This window comes from Uloborus diversus, chromosome 10, assembly GCF_026930045.1.
Source record: "Uloborus diversus isolate 005 chromosome 10, Udiv.v.3.1, whole genome shotgun sequence".
NCBI lineage: Eukaryota > Metazoa > Arthropoda > Arachnida > Araneae > Uloboridae > Uloborus > Uloborus diversus.
The window spans coordinates 43838603-43858852 of NC_072740.1; the positions used below are offsets into that span (position 1 = coordinate 43838603).

General features: G+C 34.3%; 1 protein-coding gene across 1 annotated transcript in view; it reads left to right on the forward strand.

Annotated features, from left to right (window-relative positions):
* Positions 1-20250, forward strand: part of LOC129231735 (protein FAM135A-like) — a 128703-nt gene that overhangs the window by 81808 nt on the left and 26645 nt on the right. The window contains exons 12-15 of the mRNA XM_054866097.1: positions 4752-5588; positions 5868-5919; positions 14901-14960; positions 16772-16881. Of these exons, the coding sequence (XP_054722072.1) occupies positions 4752-5588; positions 5868-5919; positions 14901-14960; positions 16772-16881 (1059 nt within the window). The remainder of the gene's footprint in view (positions 1-4751; positions 5589-5867; positions 5920-14900; positions 14961-16771; positions 16882-20250) is intronic.

Here is a 20250-nt window from a genome sequence, read left to right on the forward strand (position 1 = left end):
GGCATAAGCTCCAGGTTGCCGAAAACATATCCCTGAAAGAGGTACGACTTCACCAAGAAATATTATTACAAGTTATGAGAATTCTCTGGAATATTTCTCAATTCCTCTTTCTACGAACAATAATATGTTATCAACTTCGTCTTTTAGCATTTAAGTGGTATGTGTACTTGGTTGAAATGTTATAAGTTCTGATTGATGGAGATCTTTCCACAAAATTTTGAAGCGCTTAAATAATGGAATATTGAGTCTAGAATTAAGAAAGGCAAGCACTTCTTTAAAGACACTCTGCAGTACGATTTCAAGTGCATCATGATGGCAATACAAATGTAATATATCACCGTTCAGATTTTGCTCTAAAAAATTACATGCACAATTCATACGTCCGATATTATAAGCCGTTGTGTATCAAACAATACAGCTTAAACAGTTAGCAATAAAGAGTAATCATCTAAGATATCATATCCAACTGAAAAAATATCTCGGGAATTCTGAGTAGCTGTTCAACATTGGGATCTGAAGCTATCACGGTAAGCCTATCGGCATTTTTTTCCCAGATACATCTGGATGTAGCTTTGTATCCCAGTGAATAACAAAAAAATCTAAATTTAAATTCATGAAATCTGATTTTACCTCTCATTGATCATAAGATCATTTGGAATTAAATTTACTGTATCTACATAGGCTGTTAATACATGAACAGCATCTTTGTCCCTAACATGACATTTGTCTAACATTGATGACATGCAAGCAGATATCAATAGTTGCCAAGCTTTTTTGCGTTGTGGTTGACCAGATATAGAAAAAAGGTTCAGCAGGTTAGGATCGATACCCATTTCGATTTCTAAATCTTGTGAATTGCAAGAAGAATTTGATGATAATAAAGGATTATGTACTAAAAAGGAGACAATTTAAAGTATAGATTTTTACATTATTCCGATCTGTAATTTTTTTAAATTAATATTTTAGATATGGAAAATAGTGTATTTTTATGGTAGAGTTATCGAGGATTTTTCAAAATTTATATTTTAAGAATGCATAAACATTTAAAGATATTTATAACTAAAGAACAGCAAATTAAAATATAATTGCCATTACTTATATTTGCAGCATTCAAACCTAGCGACCCTATTTGCCACACCTGTTAGAACACACCATTACACAGAAAATTTTCTAAATCAACACCCCGAAAGCCTGGAGGAGTAATTTGTTGTTGTCAAAGATCATTCATTAATGGCTTAGGCCATTTATTAATGGCCTTTAGATTCTCTTGTGTCCATCTTGGTGGAAAGAAATGTTCCCCTGCCGTTTGGTTTGAAATGAGCGCGAATAGCGGTATGCCTGTCTCAAGGCCATTGGTGTACATGTACCATCTGTAATATGTAAAATTTTGCGGAATGAAAGTGAGAGAATGGTTGGTCTGGAAGTAGCAACATCTATTGAGGCTCAAAATTACTTTAAATATGAAACGTAAGAATATTTTTACATAAAAATGAGAAAATCCGCAATTTTTTCTTCCAAACTCAAAAAAGGGGGCCCTAGGGGCACGGGTTAATATTCATAGATTGACTTAAAATTTTGCATGGATCATTTATTTCTATAATGGAACAAATTGAGAGGGCGTCACGTAAAATATCTACAACTTCAAAAATAAGGACCACCCAAATATATATATATATATATATATATATATATATATATATATATATATATATATACAGGATGATTTTAATTAAAGTTCCAATTTCAAAACGCTATAAAATAAAACCACTGGTCAGAATGACGTCAAACTTCAACGGAATATTATCGAAGAAGGGGGGAACTTGATGGCAGAAAAAAAATAAAAAGTTGGAATTTTTAGCAATAGATGGCGCTGTAAGCATCATATTTAATAATGGTTGACTACAAATGACAAATAAATCAAAAAATATTACCTAAGGTGTAAACTATACGTTAAAACTCCATACTACTCAGCATGCATGAGGGTATTGGTGTGACGCTGTTAGTTAAGTAAGCCCATCCAACACGGAAAGGTCATAATCACATCGGATGGGAAAATTGGATTTTAATTGTTCTGAGGCCGAAAACCGCATAAAAAGCATCAGTAAAAATCAAATCAGTCTTTAATTTTCGTGAGACTGGCGCAAAAGATGTTCAATATAATATACCTCGTTTTCTGTAACAAGTTGAAATCGAGAAACAGCATCAGCATGTTTCAAGACTGATTGAAGTGTTTCCGGGGTCACGTATAGAATGTATTGCCCAACGCATGCCTTCAGCTCAGCAAAGTTTGCAATCGGAGCACTGAACACAACAGCTTTCAGATAGCCCCATATCTAGAAGTCACACAGGTTAAGATCAGGTGATCGGGACGGCCAGGTCTTTCATTGAGACAGTCATAGTGAACTTCTCAGATGCGAAATGAGGAAAAAAAACGTGTATTTGGCGTTTTTATAGCAACTTCAATAAGTCGGGTGCATGACAGGTGTTTTGATTTATATATTCTGACACTTGCAGCCCCATCTATTGCTAAAAATTCCAACTATTTATTTTTCTTTTGTCATACGTTTTCCCCCTTCTTCGATAATATTCCGTTGAAATTTGAGGTCATTCTGACCAGTGGTTTTATTTTTACAGCGTTTTGAAAGTGGAACTTTAATTATAATCACCCTGTATATTAGCACTTCAGAACTAGTTCTATCTGCAATGAGTATTAAAACACTAATTATACAACTAATCATTCATAAATAAATATGAATTACAATTAAAAAAAAGTGAATTATCCTGCACTTTTGCAAGCTTCATAGTTTGCATAACAGCTGCATTTTCAAGAGCCATCTGATATTTTCTCTTTACTGTGAATATTAATTTTCATTTAAAAGCTTTGAATTAAGGTGGAAAGATGAAAATCTGTTTCAAAATTTAATTTTCCTAGCAATTTTTATGTTAGCAAAGCAAAACAAAGGGATTTTTTAAACTTAAAAACCTATTGTTTACTTCTGAAAAGTTGAGCAGTTAATAAAGAATTGCGTTATATAGGTCGGCATTATAAAGGTATTCTACTGTATTTAAAATTCAGGACTGGTATATATTGTTAAATTCTAGAAAAAATATCAGAAATGTCCTGAAATATCCTTTTATTTATATATATATATATATATACACATATATACAGTCGGATCTTGTTATCGTGACGCTCTGGATGCTCTAAATATCACGTTACGTATTCAAAGTGCTAATCATATTATGTATTATTTTAATGTTAAGCGGCACCAGATTTCAGACCAAACTCCAACACTTTGGGCTGCCTTAGACAGGATCTCATTTTTCTTTGCAATTGAAATGTTTTCAATAAGATCTTAAAACATCTGGAAAAGTTTATTGTAGGAATTTCTCTGAAACGATAAGGTGGGGGTGGGGGGTATTATTGTAGCTCATATGTGTCACCTGCAGAATGGCGGGGTGTGTACATAAGTTCTGCAAAGGACAAATTTTAACCTTTGACATGAGTGACAATAGAAAGGAATGCAAAGCAGATGAGTTTTAAAACTGGGCTAAGGAAGTAGCAAGAGAAGAATGCCATAGCTGTAGCATTCAGCTGTAGTTGATCATTGCAAGCTTCTCCCATGGAAAAAGATTCTTGAGTCCCATAATTAGATTGACAAGAAATATACAAAACCTTTGTTTAGAGAAACATGACAGCGTTCTTCCATATTCAAAAAAGGTAGGGATTAGCTGTCAAAATCTCTTTTCGCTTAAAAATCATCTTCGTAGAAAGTACAATTTATTATTAATAAAGTAAGCAAACTCTTTTTAAAAATTTTTACTGTGAAATAAAAAAAAATAATGAAGTACCATAGTACCCCCTTTAAGGGACACCTCTGAATAAGGTACACTTTTTTCTGGTTCCAGTAAATAAACTATTCAACACAAAAATAATTTTTCGATTTGAACCAAGAGTTCCTGATATTAGCACGTTCAAACAAACAAACAAGCTCTTCAGCTTTGAATTATTAGTATGATGATAAATTATTTTGAAATATTTTGTCCAGTTTGACTCAATGTTTTTAGTTCTACTCATAAATATACATTTTGAATTTAATGAAATATATGCAGCATCCCACTCCTCAAAAAAAAAAATTGTTTTTGTGAAGAATAAATGCCTTTTTTTTTCTTTAATTTGAGATTTTATTTTTCAGAGTCAGAATCTGGTATAAGTTTATCAGACGTGAATTTTATTGTTGAGGAGCAAACTGAAATCTCTGATGCAGCACGAAGAAATTCTCAAGGCTCTTTAGGGCAGAAATACAGATCACCTGATATCTCTGCTACTCCAACAAGTCCTTCTGCTTACTCTTGGTGTCCTGAGTCAATGGTTTCATCTCACGGATGCATCAAATCATCTTGTTTACCTTCAAAAAAATCATCTTTGAAAGATAAAATTTTAAATTTTAAACCAGATTTTGAAGGAGATTGTGAAGAATACAGTGATGCATTCATTAAAACAACTCATAAAGTTGCCCTGAGATCTAAAATAAAACTGAGATCTAAAACAGTAAACTTTTTACGCCAATTAAAGAAACCACCAAGTTGCCATTTACCAAACTCGGTAGTTTTATTAGGTGTTAAAAAGTTAGAATCATGCTCAGTATCTTGTGCCATTGCTAAAGCATCAAGAGTTCCCTTTGCAATAGAAAGTGGAATACGACATTCCCAAAGTACTCTTTCTGTTATGAGTACATTATATACTGAAGGGAGTACTTCCATTCCAAACAGCGAATCTATGCCAGATTTAACAACTGGATTTATTCCTCCACCTCCTCCACCTCCACCAATTCAAAAGTCAAGATTTTTAAGCATTGCCATTGACCACGAAAAGTCTCAAGCACATGCTAAACGTAATGAAAATCTCCTTGATCCAGCATATCAAGAAAAGGTAATTAATTTCTCTAGAAAAATGTCTTCAAATCATCTTAATATATCTCAATCACATGAAACTACAGAGAATATCTTATCTAAATCAATTGTTTCTTGTAAGAAAACTTCAAGTCAATCTACAAATTGTGAAGATAGTGTGAATGGACATTTAGTGCATTCTGTTGTCAACAAAGATTCTTCCACTAAGTTAAGAAACCAGCCCTCAACTAATAACCAAAATAGTTGTGATACAGTAGTTTCAAGTCAGCCCACAAAGCTAGGTAGTGAAGGTATATTTGATAATGTTAAAAAGAAAAAATATAGCAAGTCAGAGCCACCACCTCCATTAACCTTACATTCTAAGAAACATTCCATTTCTGAAACTATTTCTAACTCTAGTGTCTGTGAAATAAGCCCGCCATCACCACCAGTGCAATTCAAAGATCCTCCTGAGACAGGATGTTCAACTACTCTGTCATCCGATAAAGAAAAAAGACTCATTCCACAAGGGAAGCAGCCAATTACAGCATCTTCCAAACCCAGTGTAACAAGGTCCAAGGATAGCTGCTTAACAAGCGTTATTTGCCAAGGAACTTTATTTTTTCCACGACCTCCAGTTCAGTTTGGAGATGATGTAACAGATCCTGTCTCAGAAGAATCTACGGAAAATAACTGTAATGTTGTAGGAGAAGAGGTCCATAATGGAAAGCAAAATATTTTATCTAAAAAAGTAGGTTCTAGTGAAGAGGGAAGTGACACTTTTATTGAAAATATTAATAAAGATTTAGAAAATATGTCATTTTTTGATACCAAATGTACTATATTTGAAATGTTGACTGATTTCACTGAATGTAGCGACACATATTTGCCTTCTTCTGATCTACATCCTGGTGCTGTCAGTTCTAATGATAGACAAAGAAGCTACAGCCTTGTTACTGAAAATTCAGCTGAAGATGATACTCCTAGCGTCCGCAGAGCCTCTGTTATTGGAACTGAAATGATTAGGCATGTATTTTTTTCTCAATAATTATTCATAATAGCTTTTATTTATGCCCGTACAAAATACAGCATAGGTGTAAATATTAGCTTTGTTAATTTGTAAAATTTTTCACTTGACACTTGAACAAACTATTTAAGTTATATGTTCCATGCATTTTACTTGTTAAAATCTATTCTTTACTAAAATCTAAAATACTTTTAGTTTTTGGTTTACATTCACAAACCCACAACTGGTTCCTCTTTTTCCCTTGAAGTTCTTTTTTTAGTTTCCAGTCTTTAAAAACATAATCTGTTCTTTTCTTTTCCCTTAAAATTTCAGTTTCATTTTAAGTTGCCCTGTAGTCTGTTTTATCCATTTGCATTTAAAATATCTATCTATCTATCTATATATACAGTCAACTCTGGATAACTGGAAGAACCAAGGGACTGGCTAAAACGTTTGTGTTACTGGTAGTTCGAGTTATGGGAAGTTTTCACAACAGTCTCAAGGGTTTGGGACCCAATGAAAACTTCCAGATAAAAGAACATTCGAGTTATCGAGATCCAACTGTATATATATATATTTAATTCCATTTTTTGTTACTTGCCGTTATATACACTCCTGTTTGAAAATTGCAACACCATGAAGGACTTATGCGAGTGAGCTGAAAATTGCAGGAAATGTAAAGTAGGGCATGATATGCAAATGATTAGAATTGCAGACTGGTAGCGCATGCGTATGCTGAGCAGCGCCCTCTGAACAGCAGATCGAACTGAATATAAATAGACGGCTGTAGCAAGGCATGTATGATTATCGGTGGTTATATGCTAGAGTAAACGTTAACTGAATCTTTACAATGCCTCTTCGACGAAAGAAAGCAAAATTTGAGCAAATTTAGGAGTTTGAACGAGGCAGAATCGTTGGCCTTCGTGAAGCTGGATTGTCTTATTGTGGAGTAGCCGCTTGTGTACAGTCTAACAGTAGAACAATCATGGGTGTTTGGAAGCAGTGGATGGGCGAAGGTCAGAAATCCGGGAGTGGACCCTGAAATGTGACGTCAGCTTGAGATGACAGACATCTAATGCGTATGGCGCTGACGGACCACACAGCTTTTCTAGACAATTGACCGCACAATGGTCAACAGCTACAGGTGTTTCATTGTGTGCTTCATCAGTTCGGAGACGTCTGCTGGAGCGTAGGCTGTGCGCAAGGATTCCTTTATACAGGATTCCTCTCACGCAAAACCATTGCCGCCTGCGGCTACAATGGGCCAATGTGCATAGGAGCTGTCGTGCTGATTGGCAGCAGGTCGTCTTTTCTGACGAATCCCGCTTCAATTTGTGCACCATGATGGCTGAATTCGTGTCAGGCACTATGCCGGTGAACCGCACATTCTGGAGTGCATTATTGAATGCCACAGTGGACGAACACCCGGAGTTATGGTCTGAGGTGCCATAGCATATCATAGACGATCACAATTGCTATGAATTGTGGGCAATTTGAACAGTACTCGATACACGAAGGAAGTTTTACAGCCCCAAGCTATTCCTTTCCTGCAAGGATTGCTAGGGGCTGTATTCCAGCAGGATAATGCCCGTCTGCATGTCGTCAGGACTGTCAAATCCTACCTTGATTCCCAGCAGGTACAGCTTCTTCCTTGGCATGCATACTCCCCAGACATGTCACCGATTGAACATGTGTGGGATTTCATGGGGGGCCGTCTTGCTCGTGATCCTCGTCCTGTTGCTTCCACAGAAGAACTTTGATTGCGCATACAAACAATATGGAATACTCTTCCGCAGGCAGATATTCAAACTTTGTTTCATTCCATGCTGAGTCATCTAGCAGCTCTTATTGCGGTGCATGGTGGCCACACAAGATACTAATTTCTATCTCTTTTTATTGTTTGTTTGGTTTGAAAATGTAATCATTTATTTGTACCATTACCACTCAACTGTGTATTAAATTTCATTCAACTATGATGCTTCCTCCATGGTGTTACAATTTTCACAAAGAGTAGTGTATTTTGGTGTCTCACTCATGGCTTTGAGGTCAATTGAAAATGGAAATTTTTAAACTTTTTTTGCCCTGTTTGGGTCCGAATATCTGCTAAAGCCATGAGTAACTCTCGGAAATAAGTATATGATTAACTACTCACCGCAGCGTCAATCCATACTGGTTCAACGGATGGGTGTGCTCCACCATTTTTAGTTTTTTTGAAACTCATATTCCTAAAAGCTGCATATGAAAGATGTTTAAAACCAGTTTTGTTTTTTCTCTAAACTGGACCTTTGATTTTTTAGAGGTCATCCAAAGTGGTTTTCGTAGTCAAAAATGGGAAATTTTCGCCAAAATCTATTTGAATTAAATTTATGGCAGTTAATTTTAAGCTTTGATGTTTAAGTGCATAAGATGATAGTGATGATAGACTTACATGCTGAGTTACATGGCTATAACTTAACTGTATTTCAACAGTTGACACTAGCAAGACGCAAGCTATTATGCAGTTTGAGGATTTTGTTTTCCAGGGAGTTGGTTCTATTTCATTTGAAAAAAATTAAAGCAACTAAAGCTCCGGGACCAGATAATATTCATCCAAAAATTTTATTTGAATCTGCAGAGAAATAATCAGATGTATTTCTAAATATTTTCAATGCTTCTTATAACTCAGGAACAGTGTCAGAGGATTGGAAGCTAGCTAACATTACACCACTCTTCAAGAAAGGGTCTAAAGGGAGTGCGGGAAGATATAGACCGTGAGTCTAACTTCAGTGGTTTGCAAAATTTTTTAAACATTGATAAAAATTAAGAGAGTAAATTTTTTAGAGACTAATAATGTATTGACTAGTTTTCAGTATGGTTTCAGGAAAGGTAAATATTGTGCAGCTAATTTATTGCATTTCAATGGCAAAGTTACCATGGCTTTAGACAATAAGAAGTCTGTAGATGTTGTTCACATTGATTTTCAAAAAGCTTTCGATAAGGTACCACATTTTGCTTTACTTAGCAAATTAGCTGGTATAGGAATAGGACGGAAAATTTTCATTTGAGTAAAAAACTGGCTAAGGAAACAAAGGGTAGTTGTAAGGGGAAATTATTCTAAATGTAGTGAGGTTTTAAGCGGGGTTCTTCAAGGATCAGTGTTAGGGACTGTTTGATTCATTGTATTTATGAACAATATTCATAAAAATATTTCTGGGAACATGAATTCTTTTGCTGATGATGTCAAAGTTATGCGGGTTTATAGAAAATGAAGAAAAAGCAAATCAGCTGCAAGAGGATCTAGATCATATTACAGAGTGCGCTGATAAATGGGGTATGGCTGTTAATGTTGGGAAATGTCAAGTGCTACATTTAGGGCATGGAAATAAGTGTACAAGTTATTATTTGCAAGGTTCAGTCATCAGTCAGGCACAAAAAGTTACTGATCTGGGCGTCTTAATAAGTCAGGATTTAAAGTTTAGTCAACTGTGCAGCATAGCTGTGCACAAAGCCAATAAGATGCTTGGGTTTATCAATAGATCTATTTCAAACAAATCTAAAGAAGTTCTTCTGTCCTTATATAGAAGTTTGGGAAGATCATTCAAAGTATGCTGTTCAGTTTTGGTCTCCTTATCTTAAGAAAGATATTAATGTATTGGAAAGGGTTCAAAGGCGGGCTACAAGGCTAATAAATGGACTTTCTCATTTAGACTACGATTCCAGGCTTAGAATGCTAAAAATGTAGTCTTGAACAAAGAAGAGACCGAGGGGACATGATTCAGTTGTTTAAATTTCTTAAAATGAAAGATGTTACCGGGCTAAAGTTTAGCACTGAAAACAGGACAAGGGGTCATTGTTTTAAGCTATTTAAATATCAGGCTAACATGGATATTAGGAAAAATCATTATTTTAGCAGGGTAGTGGAACCTTGGAACAGCTTACCAGAAGAGGTGGTAAAGAGCAAGGGAATAGATAAGTTTTAAGAGGGCCATTGATCTTCACTGGGGATTGTAAATTGACTAGGACCAGCCTAGCTGAGCCCAGAGCCTGTTGCTGGTCAACACATTTGTATTTGTATATTAGGATAAATGACTGATTATGGACAACGAAACAATAACAGGTAGGTTTGTCTTGTATTGCCAATTAATCAAGTTTGCAATCGATATTCCAGGAAGAGTTTTTGATAAGATACCGCATGTTGCTCTTCTCAGCAAATTAACTGATATAGGAATAGGTGGAAAAACTTTACTTAGGGTTAGAAATTGGCTCAATGGAAGGAAACAGAGTAGTTGTGAGGGGAAATCATTCTAAATGGAGTGATGTTTTAAGTGGGGTTCCTCAAGGTTCAGTTTTAGGGCCTCTCTTGTTTATTATTTTTATGAATGACATCAATGAGAATATTTCTAGAAGCATGAATTGTTTTACTGATGATGTAAAAGTTATGGGGATTGTAGAAAATGAAGAACAGGTTAAACAACTTCAAGAGGATTTAGATTATATTACTATGTGAGCGGATAAGTGGGGTATCTCAGTTAATGTAAGGAAATGTCAAGTGCTACACTTAGGTCATGGAAATAAGCATACAAGTTATCGTTTACAGGGTTCAATCATTAGTCAGGCAGAAAATGTTATTGATCTGGGTATCTTAATAAATCAGGACTTCATGTTTAGTCAACAGTGCAGCATTGCGAGTAACAAAGTCAACAGAATGCTTGGGTTTATCAATAGATCTATTTCAAACAAATCTAAGAAGGTTCTTTTGCCTTTATATAGGAGTTTAGTAAGACCCCATTCAGGGTATGCTGTGCAGTTTTGGTCGTCTTATCTGAGGAAAGATATTTGTGTATTGGAAAGGATTCAAAGAAGGGTAACTAGACTAGTAAGGGGACTTTCTGATTTAGATTATGATACCAGACTTAATAGGCTTAATATTAGCCTGGAGCAAAGGAGGGCCAGAGGGGACTTGATTTAGTTGTTTAAATTTATCAAAATGAATGATGTTAATGGATTAAATGTTTGCACGGAAAGCAGGATGAGGGGTCATTGTTTTAAGCTATTTAAATCTCAGGCTAACCTGGAAATAAGGAAAAACTACTACTTTAGTAGGATTGTGGGCACTTGGAACAGCTTACCAAAAAAGGTGGTAATGAGCAAGGGTTTGGATAGCTTTAAGAGGCCATTGATCTTCATTGGGGACTAATAAATTGACTAGGACCAGCCTAGCTGGGCTAAGAGCCTGTTGCATTTGTATTGTATTTGTATAAAATCAGGGGATTCCTAAAATAGCATCTTTCAATTAGCATTTAAGTTTTTGAATGGTTTCTTTCTAAAGAAATTTACATTGCTGTTTTTCATCAGATTGCAGTTTCATTGGTATGTACCTTAGCTTTCTTTTTCCTATCATATGGGTATAATTTTGCCATTATTTAAAATATTTAAGATCCTTTCAAGCTAATGTGCTTATAACTAGTCAATTGAATATTTGTTATGGGTACATGTGACCATAATTATTTTTCGGCCACTCTTACTCAAAACATTATTTAATAATTATGATAAAACATAAGTTAAATTTGAAAGTCGATAAGTCAAAAATGCAGCAATAGGAATATTCTGTTTATTTGTTCCATTTTATTTGCTCATTTTTGTTGTTGTTCAGATGGACCTTTTAGACACGATTTGTCAGTTATCCATGTTTTAATTTTAAGGTTGCTTGAGTTATTAAGTCAAAATGCTTATATTGTAAATGAACTAAATTTTTTAATATTGTTGATTTTTTTTTTTCTTTTTTTTTTTTTTGTCGTTCCTGAAAACAATTTAATTCACCTAGAATGACCATTTTTTGTGGGGGTGTTTTTAGTGGTAAGAGGTCTCTCTTTTTGAGAGCCTGGTTCCTTCATGTTTGAGGAGGTGCGCCAACCCTCTTGGAGGGAGGGGAATGGCACATTTGAGGAGAGGAATATTTTTATTACAACATATTAATATTATTAATACTGTTAATATTATTTTCAGTTTGATCAGTTGAGCTAAGCCGAGTTTTTCATTTATACGTAACTAAAATTAAAAATTAAAAAAAAAACCCTGACTGTGTCACAAATGTATAGTAGAAGCAAGAGGGAAAATTAAAAATCCTTTTAAAAACCTTATACTGTTAAAAATCAATCACAAGTATTTTATTTCTTAACAAATAGAAACTGGCAACAGAAATTTTTTTTAAATCATTGCTTTTGAAATCCTTGTTGACCAACAATGAATTCGGTTATTAACTGCTGAATAAAGGCTTAGTCATATTTAAAATCTGCTTTAAAAAGCATTATCATCCAAATTCTGTAGAACATGTAAGTTCCAAACACGTTCCATCAGATGCAGAAAAAAATACTCTTGATTTTAGTAGTAGATTTTGAAATTTTTAAATATGTTTTCACTACAAAAATCGCAAAAAACCTTTTAGAGATTTTTAATATCTTCGTTAGTTAATGTCTTCCAAAGACACAACCTAGCTAAGAACACTCTTGATCAACTTTCTTTTCGAACAAAAGAAAGTTTTTCAAGATCAGACCATCTGTTTAGGCGCTTAGAGTACTACAGACAGAAACACAGATGCATAGATACACAGACACATCAAACTTATAACCCCCTTCCTTGGTGTGTTGGGGGTTAAAAATACAGGGTTGGCATAAAAGAATTTCCCAGCTGTAAAAATTTATGTTTCATAGACTTTTACACTTATCACTCTAAATGAGCATAAAAATGAAGATAAACTCTGAGCGTTTTTTTGAACATATTAACTATTTAAACGTGCACGTTTCGCATTAGCGCAGCCAGCAGAAATTCCTTCCAAAAAGGGTTTTTTGGTCACAACAATCTTTTCATGTGTATTAACTACTGCTTTTGGATTGGCAACAATGTTAAAACCAAGACCTCTGGGGTATGTCCCCCCGCCCCCGGTGCTTTTGCCCTGCTGAGGGTTTGGGAGTAAAAACACCTGCCAGAGGCTAACTAACCCATTTCCCTGCTCCACTGCCGTTCCGCAACACTGAATTGACAGTTCAGGTGATGATGATTTACCCTTTATGCGTTGGCCAGGCAGAGCACCAAACTAACCCCATATGTTTTTGTTTTTTTTAAGATTTTTTGTCAAAGACTTTACACAACCATTGCCTACACAACCATTTATACACAACCATTGCCTACAACAATGCAGGAACTGAAAGATCGCATCTTTGTAGCATTACAAAAAATTGACCGTGAAATATTCCAAAATTTATGTTATAGATGTGTTTCACGTTACGAATGGCACACGCATCCAACATTTGTGCGTGAAAAAAAGACTTTTGCAGTTTATCTTTATTTTTATGTATCATTTATAGTGCTAAGTATTATACTTTATAAAATATACCATAAAATCCCGAAAGTAACCCCCCTATCGATTATAGCCCCCCCCTTTTTTGCGACAAGTGAAATGACTTTAAAATCCTAAATATATCCCCCCCCCCCTTCACCTGAAAATGTTCCGATCATCTTCATTTGACAATCCCTCCAAAAAAAGAAGGATAACATTTTCTGTTTTACTTGGAAAGCATTTACAAAGGTTTAGTTCCCCCTCCATGTGAAGTTTTGCTTTTCTGAAAAAAAAAATAAATAAATAAGAAAGAAAACAAAATGATTTAAACAAAAAAGAAAAAAAAAATGGTCTTCACGGTTTATTCCTTCAAAATGTCTAGGCTCCTTTTGATGCAAGGGCCTCTTTTTTGTTTTTTTTTTTGTTTTTTTTTCTGTTCATATGTATTACAAAAGAAATTTATACGATTGTACTGCTTTTTATTCATTTTGGAAGGAGCATTTTTGTTCTGACTTGTGAAACTGAACGATCTTCAACACGGCGCCATTTTGAAAACGTGACGCCATTTTGGAAACGTGTTGCTTAAAAAGTAGCGCGAAACTAAAAAATAACCTTTTTAGAAGGAAAAATAATGTAATTGAACGAGTTTAGGATCATCAGAAATGTAAATTTTACTAAATCGAGTAAGAGATTTGTCTGTGTTTGCGTTCGCGAACTTTGTAAAGCTCAGTTTTCGAAATTACGATCTTCATAACGAATTTGCGGCCGTGATTGCGATTTTTGCTTCTATTCTGAAACAAGAACATTAAGATTTTGCTTCTTTTATGTAATCTTACTACGTTCAGTAGATAATGAATTTTCAAGCAGTAAATTATAGGGGTTTTGCCAACTTAAGGTGCAAAATCCTTTCTTCCGAAAAAAAATGGCACCCTCATGCAATTTATTACTACTAGAAAAGTATGACAGGTTTTTATTAATTAATTTCTCTCTTCATTAATATTAACTCTTATTTACTTATTTCTTTTCTGTGCTCTAAAATTAATACCACTAAAAACAATTATTTTGGCTAATTTTTCAGAAAAATCTCGATTATAACCCCCCCCCCTCTTCTGAAATCAACAAGTTTTGTTTTGAAAATGGGGGGGGGGTTACTTTCGGGATTTTACGGTAAATTTTTTAAACTGGGATGTTCTTTTATGCTTACCCTTTATATTATCTATGTATTAAATCAAGTGATACAATTTTGAAGGGCTGTCTGAAGTTTTTTTAATTGAATTAAATATCATTTTATGTTCCTCAGCATTAGTTTACTAACTATTGTTTTCTTCATTTTATATGTGTAAATATTGTAGCGGAAACGGGGGAAGTGTAGAAGGGGCTGTGTGAAAAAAATGGCATAGGGCCCACCTTGTCTCTCGGCAGCCCTGCTATAATTCCCTGCATTACCTTTAGACCCTTTCTTGAAGAGCAATGTTATGCTAACCAGCTTCCAGTCCTCTGGCACTGTTCCTAACTCTTAAGAAGCATTAAAAATATTTAAAATAACATCCACTAAATCCTCTGCACATTCAAAGGAATTTGCTTACTTATATAAAAACTCTCCTTTGTTTTTAAAATTTTCAAATGTTATTTCAGCATTTAAACCTTTTATTGTGCAAATATTTACATATTCACATATTTTTTCAGCTTTGTCAAAGCAAAAGAAGAATTTAGAAAACAGTTGCAATATCCTTGGTTGTGGTACAGGTATGTTATTTATTTGTGTATTTTAATACTGTCATTGAGTTGTTAATTTCAATATCATTAAAACTGAAAATCTTCACATGTTTTTTAAGCACACCATTGTACTTCTTAAATTTCAGCAACATTTTTTGAGTTGTGTTTAAAAAAAAATTAAAACTTGTTTCACTTCTTCGCATCAATTTCTTTACTTACTATTTTAGCTTTTTGTTTTCCAACAGAATATTTCATGATTTATATCAAATCAGAACTAATCAACATAATTCACAAATTGCAGATTTTATACCTTTGCATGTTCTGTTTACTCAAGTTTTAACCGTCCTTGACAGAGGTGTAGAGGCACAAGGGAGCACGTCCCCCCCCCCTAACTTGCTGGGCTCTTAACAACCTTTGTCCCCAGAACTAGAAATAAATAGGACAAAAATCAAGAAGAGGATCTATTTTTTCTAATTTGCATGACCTTAAAAATGCATTTAGACGATCTTTGCTAATTTTAGGGAGGTTGGAAAAGTGGTCTGGGGGCGTTTCCCCGGACATTTTTCTAGATTGAAACTTGAAAAACACAATTGTTATATTTTTATCTAATTACATTTAGAAGTAGAAGCTTTGGAGGTTCTTCTCCAAAAAGTTTTCAAAATTGTAGTTCAAAAACAGTTTTAGACGATATTAAAAGATGGTTAGGGGAGAAAAGATCCAGGGCCCACTCCCAGAAATTTTTCGAAGATAAACAATCTAAAATATGCAACCGTGGGCCATGTTTGATATTGGCATGAGGGTCAACGATTTTTCGAAATTGGAAATCCAGAAACAATTTTATTCAACTTTCGATAATGTTAGGGGGAGTTTTCGGGAGCTTCCCTGTGATTTATCGAAATTCAAGCCCTTAAACGAAATTTAAGGCTATTTTAAATGATGTTGGTGCTAGGGGGAGGGGCAGAAGTTCCTCCATAAAAGTTTCGAAGTTAGCTGTTAAAATGGGGTTTTAGACCATCTTTGGTAATGTCAGTGTGAGGACAGATTCAAATCCTGTCTTTGCCAATTTTTCCGATAGTAAAATTCCAGAAACGTAATTTTATATGACTGGCTGACCCATGTGAAGCATTTACACTCAAAGGACGAATTTTTTGATTTCAATGCAACCACGAGATGATATACACTAAACCAATGCATAGTAAAGCATCAAAATAAAATTTACGCTTCTACTTTGCTAAAATATTTTAAAAGTTAATCAATGTTTTGTTTCCTAATTTTAACAACAACAGAACTGCTGCTTAGAATTCTGCTATGAGTACAATTTTGAAAATCAATGGAAACTTAAATAAGAATTCTGCTGAAGAAAAAAACCCCATTAAAACCATATATTTCGACCCAGATTTGAAGCCAAGTCCTTCCCCTTACTAGCACGCTGCTTTAGTGGACCGAGCCAATGTGTATTCGCTCTTGGCTGTGAAGTAATGTGCAATAAAAAAAGGAAAGAAAAAAAGCAATATTTAGACCGTGGATTCAGTTTTTGTCATTAGCAGACACGATAAGCTTAAATGATTAGTAATAAATCATGGAATTTGATTAAGGAATTGAGCTGTTAATTTTTTGTAGAAATTCAAAGTTAGGTGAGGAATTAATGACGTACAAAATTTATGTGCAGCAAAATGTTACATTTATTTCTTATTTTGTAGAATGTTTTCAAAGTTGATCTACTTTGTTGAGAAAACTCATAAATTATATTCATGGAAAGTGATTGTTCCTTCAATTAGCTCTGACAAACATTTATTTTTTAAACAACTTAGGCTCTCATTAATCTCTTATTTTACTTTTAGTGACTTTCCTAGTCTGGCATCTGATGTTCCATATTTCCAATGTGATAGTGACTTGAGGGCATTCAGTCCGGAAGGCATGCATTTGGTGATTTGCGTTCATGGATTGGATGGTGAGATGTTTTCTAGTCTTTCCTTTTTAAATGCAGTTGTATTTTATCAATGTAATTTAAAAAATAGTTTTGCTAACAATAGTTGAGTTTGCAGATTAAAAAAGCAAACTATACAACTCGTTTTCATCTTTACAAGAAGAAAAAAAAGAGGTTTCATTCTATAAAATCGTTTCATAATGTTTATTTTGTAATGAAATTGTAGCCCAAAATATTTTTATGATATACTTTGATTTTACTAGCAGAAGTCGTATGGGGATGCCCATGCTAAGCATTTAAAGGAACTCCCATCAATGAACAAAAATCCCCCCTTTCCCTTCTCTGATGAGAAATAAAAATTTTTACTAAAATGCATGCGCACCCTTTAAAAAACATATTCAAGTTTCTTCGCAATTTAAATAATTTGCTAAAACATGAAATTACATAAACAGTATCTTTAAAACTTAAAATAATCAACCAACTATATTATGTATCACCTAACTCTCCAAGCAATTTCGCTACCCTAACCCAGCCTATAAGGGATTGGATGGTTTTTAAAGAAAACAGTTAAACAAGAATCATGCTCTTTCCCCTCACCCAACAGAAAAACAACATAATTAAAAAGCACAGTACATCAAGAACCAAATGGAAATATGGCTTGTCCGTCCTAGTGTTGCTGTCCAAACTGAATGACTCGTCGCTAAAGAAAACCGCCCCCAACCACACTCTGTATAGGACAAGTGTTTTGGCACCATGATAGAAGTATTTTTGTGGTTCACAGTCAAATGATGTGGACTGCAGGGCACCTGGCATACAGGCCACATGCATGACCATATTATCTGCGGTGGTATATAGTATGCAGATCCTAAAATCAGCCTGAAGGAAAAATATCTTAGAATAATCCGCAGATAATACCATGTAAAAATATGAAGTTGTTTTGATTTAACATACAATTTTAGTAACTAAATTAAAAACATGAAAAGAAAATTTAAGGTGCAGTCGACTTTCGATAACTCAAAGCGTAGTAACTTGAATATTTCTTTAACTTAAAGTTTTCTTTAGGTCCAAAATAATTTTGTGTTTTCAATACAAAGTTGTCTATATCTCGAATGTACTTCTTTAAGTCAAAAGTTTTTACCTGAGTTTCGTTTCCATTTTATGCATAAAAATACTGCCAAAATATTTTAAAAAAGGTGTTTTTCCCTTTGACGGAGTGATTTGCTTATCAGCTTGTGTGAAGGGGGGTAATTTATTTCCAATAGTGCTCCTTAATGCACACAGTGTTGCAATTTTACGTGAAAAATAATTGATTGATCTATAATTTTGCTGTGGTTCAGGGCCTAAAATTTTATTGCTAGCTAATCTTTGAGAGACTAAAAACTTTAGCAAACACATTTTTAACGTAGTCTTTATTTTCTGGATGACTCAAATAATCTGCTTTTAGGACAAAAAGACGTTTAAAAGCAGTACAAACTGAAATCAAGCGAAAAGATATTGAGCATACCACATTCGATAATGATGTAATAAATTAGTAAGCTGTAAATATAACATCTTTTTTCGAAGTCTCTTAATGAAATTTTTTCTCTTTAAAGATATTTTTGTGTAGTTGCAGTAATTAATTTTATCCAAACTATATGTGTTATAGGCTTTCAGTTATGCACCATTCCTGAAAAAGAAAGTAATAACACTGGTAAACAAGGTTTCTGTTCCTCATTAAGTTAGTTGCGAGTTTCATATTTTGGGGGGTGCTGAAAAAGAATATGACAATGAAAAGATTCAATCACCCACAGACTTTTGAAAAATCCAAAATCTTTAAAATTTCAATTTAATGACATTTATTCAACACATGTACAATATTTTTGTCATTTACCCTTTTATATTAACTATTACAAAGCTAAAACCTAATATAAAACACAAAAATAATCCATTGTTTAAAGAGTTGTAGAAGAATGAAAGGGATTTTTTATGAAAAATTAATGATTCTCACAAAAAAAATCCCTAAGTTTTGTACTTTATGTAGCTGTAAATGCCTTAACTGCGAATGCTCTCTTGTAGGCACTACCACAGACTTCTCTAATAAGATTCTAACAGTAATCTCAAGCATATTAGGAGTAAACCATCCTTGACATTGCACCTCAATTGCGGAAATATCCTGGTGGAAATGCTTCCCATGCTCCTCGCTCACAGCTCCCATACTTTCAGGAAGAAAATTTAAATGAGATGCCAAAAAATAAATTTTCAATGGCATTAAACATCCCAAGTTCTTGTAACTTTTTAACATTTCATTAGTTTACTTTTAATAGTTGGAACTTCTATTATTTCCTAAGAATTTTTCAAAACGTTTTTATAATCGATCCATGCCGTTTTCCTAAATCACTTAAACTAGCTTTGAAATTTTGGTCCTTCGTAAGCTTTCTTATTTATTGTTCAATAAAAATACTCTTCTTAGTTTTTGCATAAGTGAGTGAGGGGAACTGTTCCAGCAAATATTTAAATCTGCACCCTTCTTTATCCATTACTTTAACAAAAATCTTCAGCAATCCCAACTTTATGTGTAAAGGTGGGAGAATTTTTTTTTTAATCGATTAGAGGAATGTTTTGGATTTTTTTTTCAACTGCAATATATTGTTTGCCTTCTGGCCATTTCTTTTTGATATAATGTTCATGTTTTTCCCTGCTGTCCCACTCATTCAAAAAATAGCAGAATTTTGTATAATCGAGTTGCAGACCAATGAGAAAGGCATTGGAGTATATGTGCACTTCAAAAACTACACATATACTCCAATTATGATGTAAGTAGTCGATTTCATGAAACAATATCTTCGAATTTTCATAAGATCCTTTCATTATGCAAGAATGATCTATTGGAACCAATGGCAGGGCATTTTCATTATGGAGTAATACTGCCTTCAAGCCAGTTTTCGAGCCATTGATGAACTATCGCCATTCTACTGACTTATATGAACAATTTAAAGCAGAAGAACAAGAAACAAAGTAAAAAAATTGCCAGTGTGATGCATATAACTGGTGCGGCGGATACAGGGTCTTTTTTTTATTTTCAAGTAGAAAAAAAAGTTATAATCTCAAAAAGAAAAAAAAATGAAAATGCTGCTAATAGATGGCACCACATCATTTCCTTTCATTTTGCGAAATCATTTGACCTTGGGCAACAAGCAAAGCAAAGAGGGGGAAGGGAAGGTGAGTTAATGATTGCACATGTTTCACTGAGGAGAGAAACGCTAATCCACAAGGGCGAGCACGAGCAAGCTTTATCGTGTCGGAGCAATGGGGTCAGGAAATCCTTCGACCTTGAGCAACAAGTAAAGCAAAGGGGGGGGGAGGAAAGGTAAGTCAGCGATTGCACGTGTTACAATGAGGAGAAAAACTCTGATC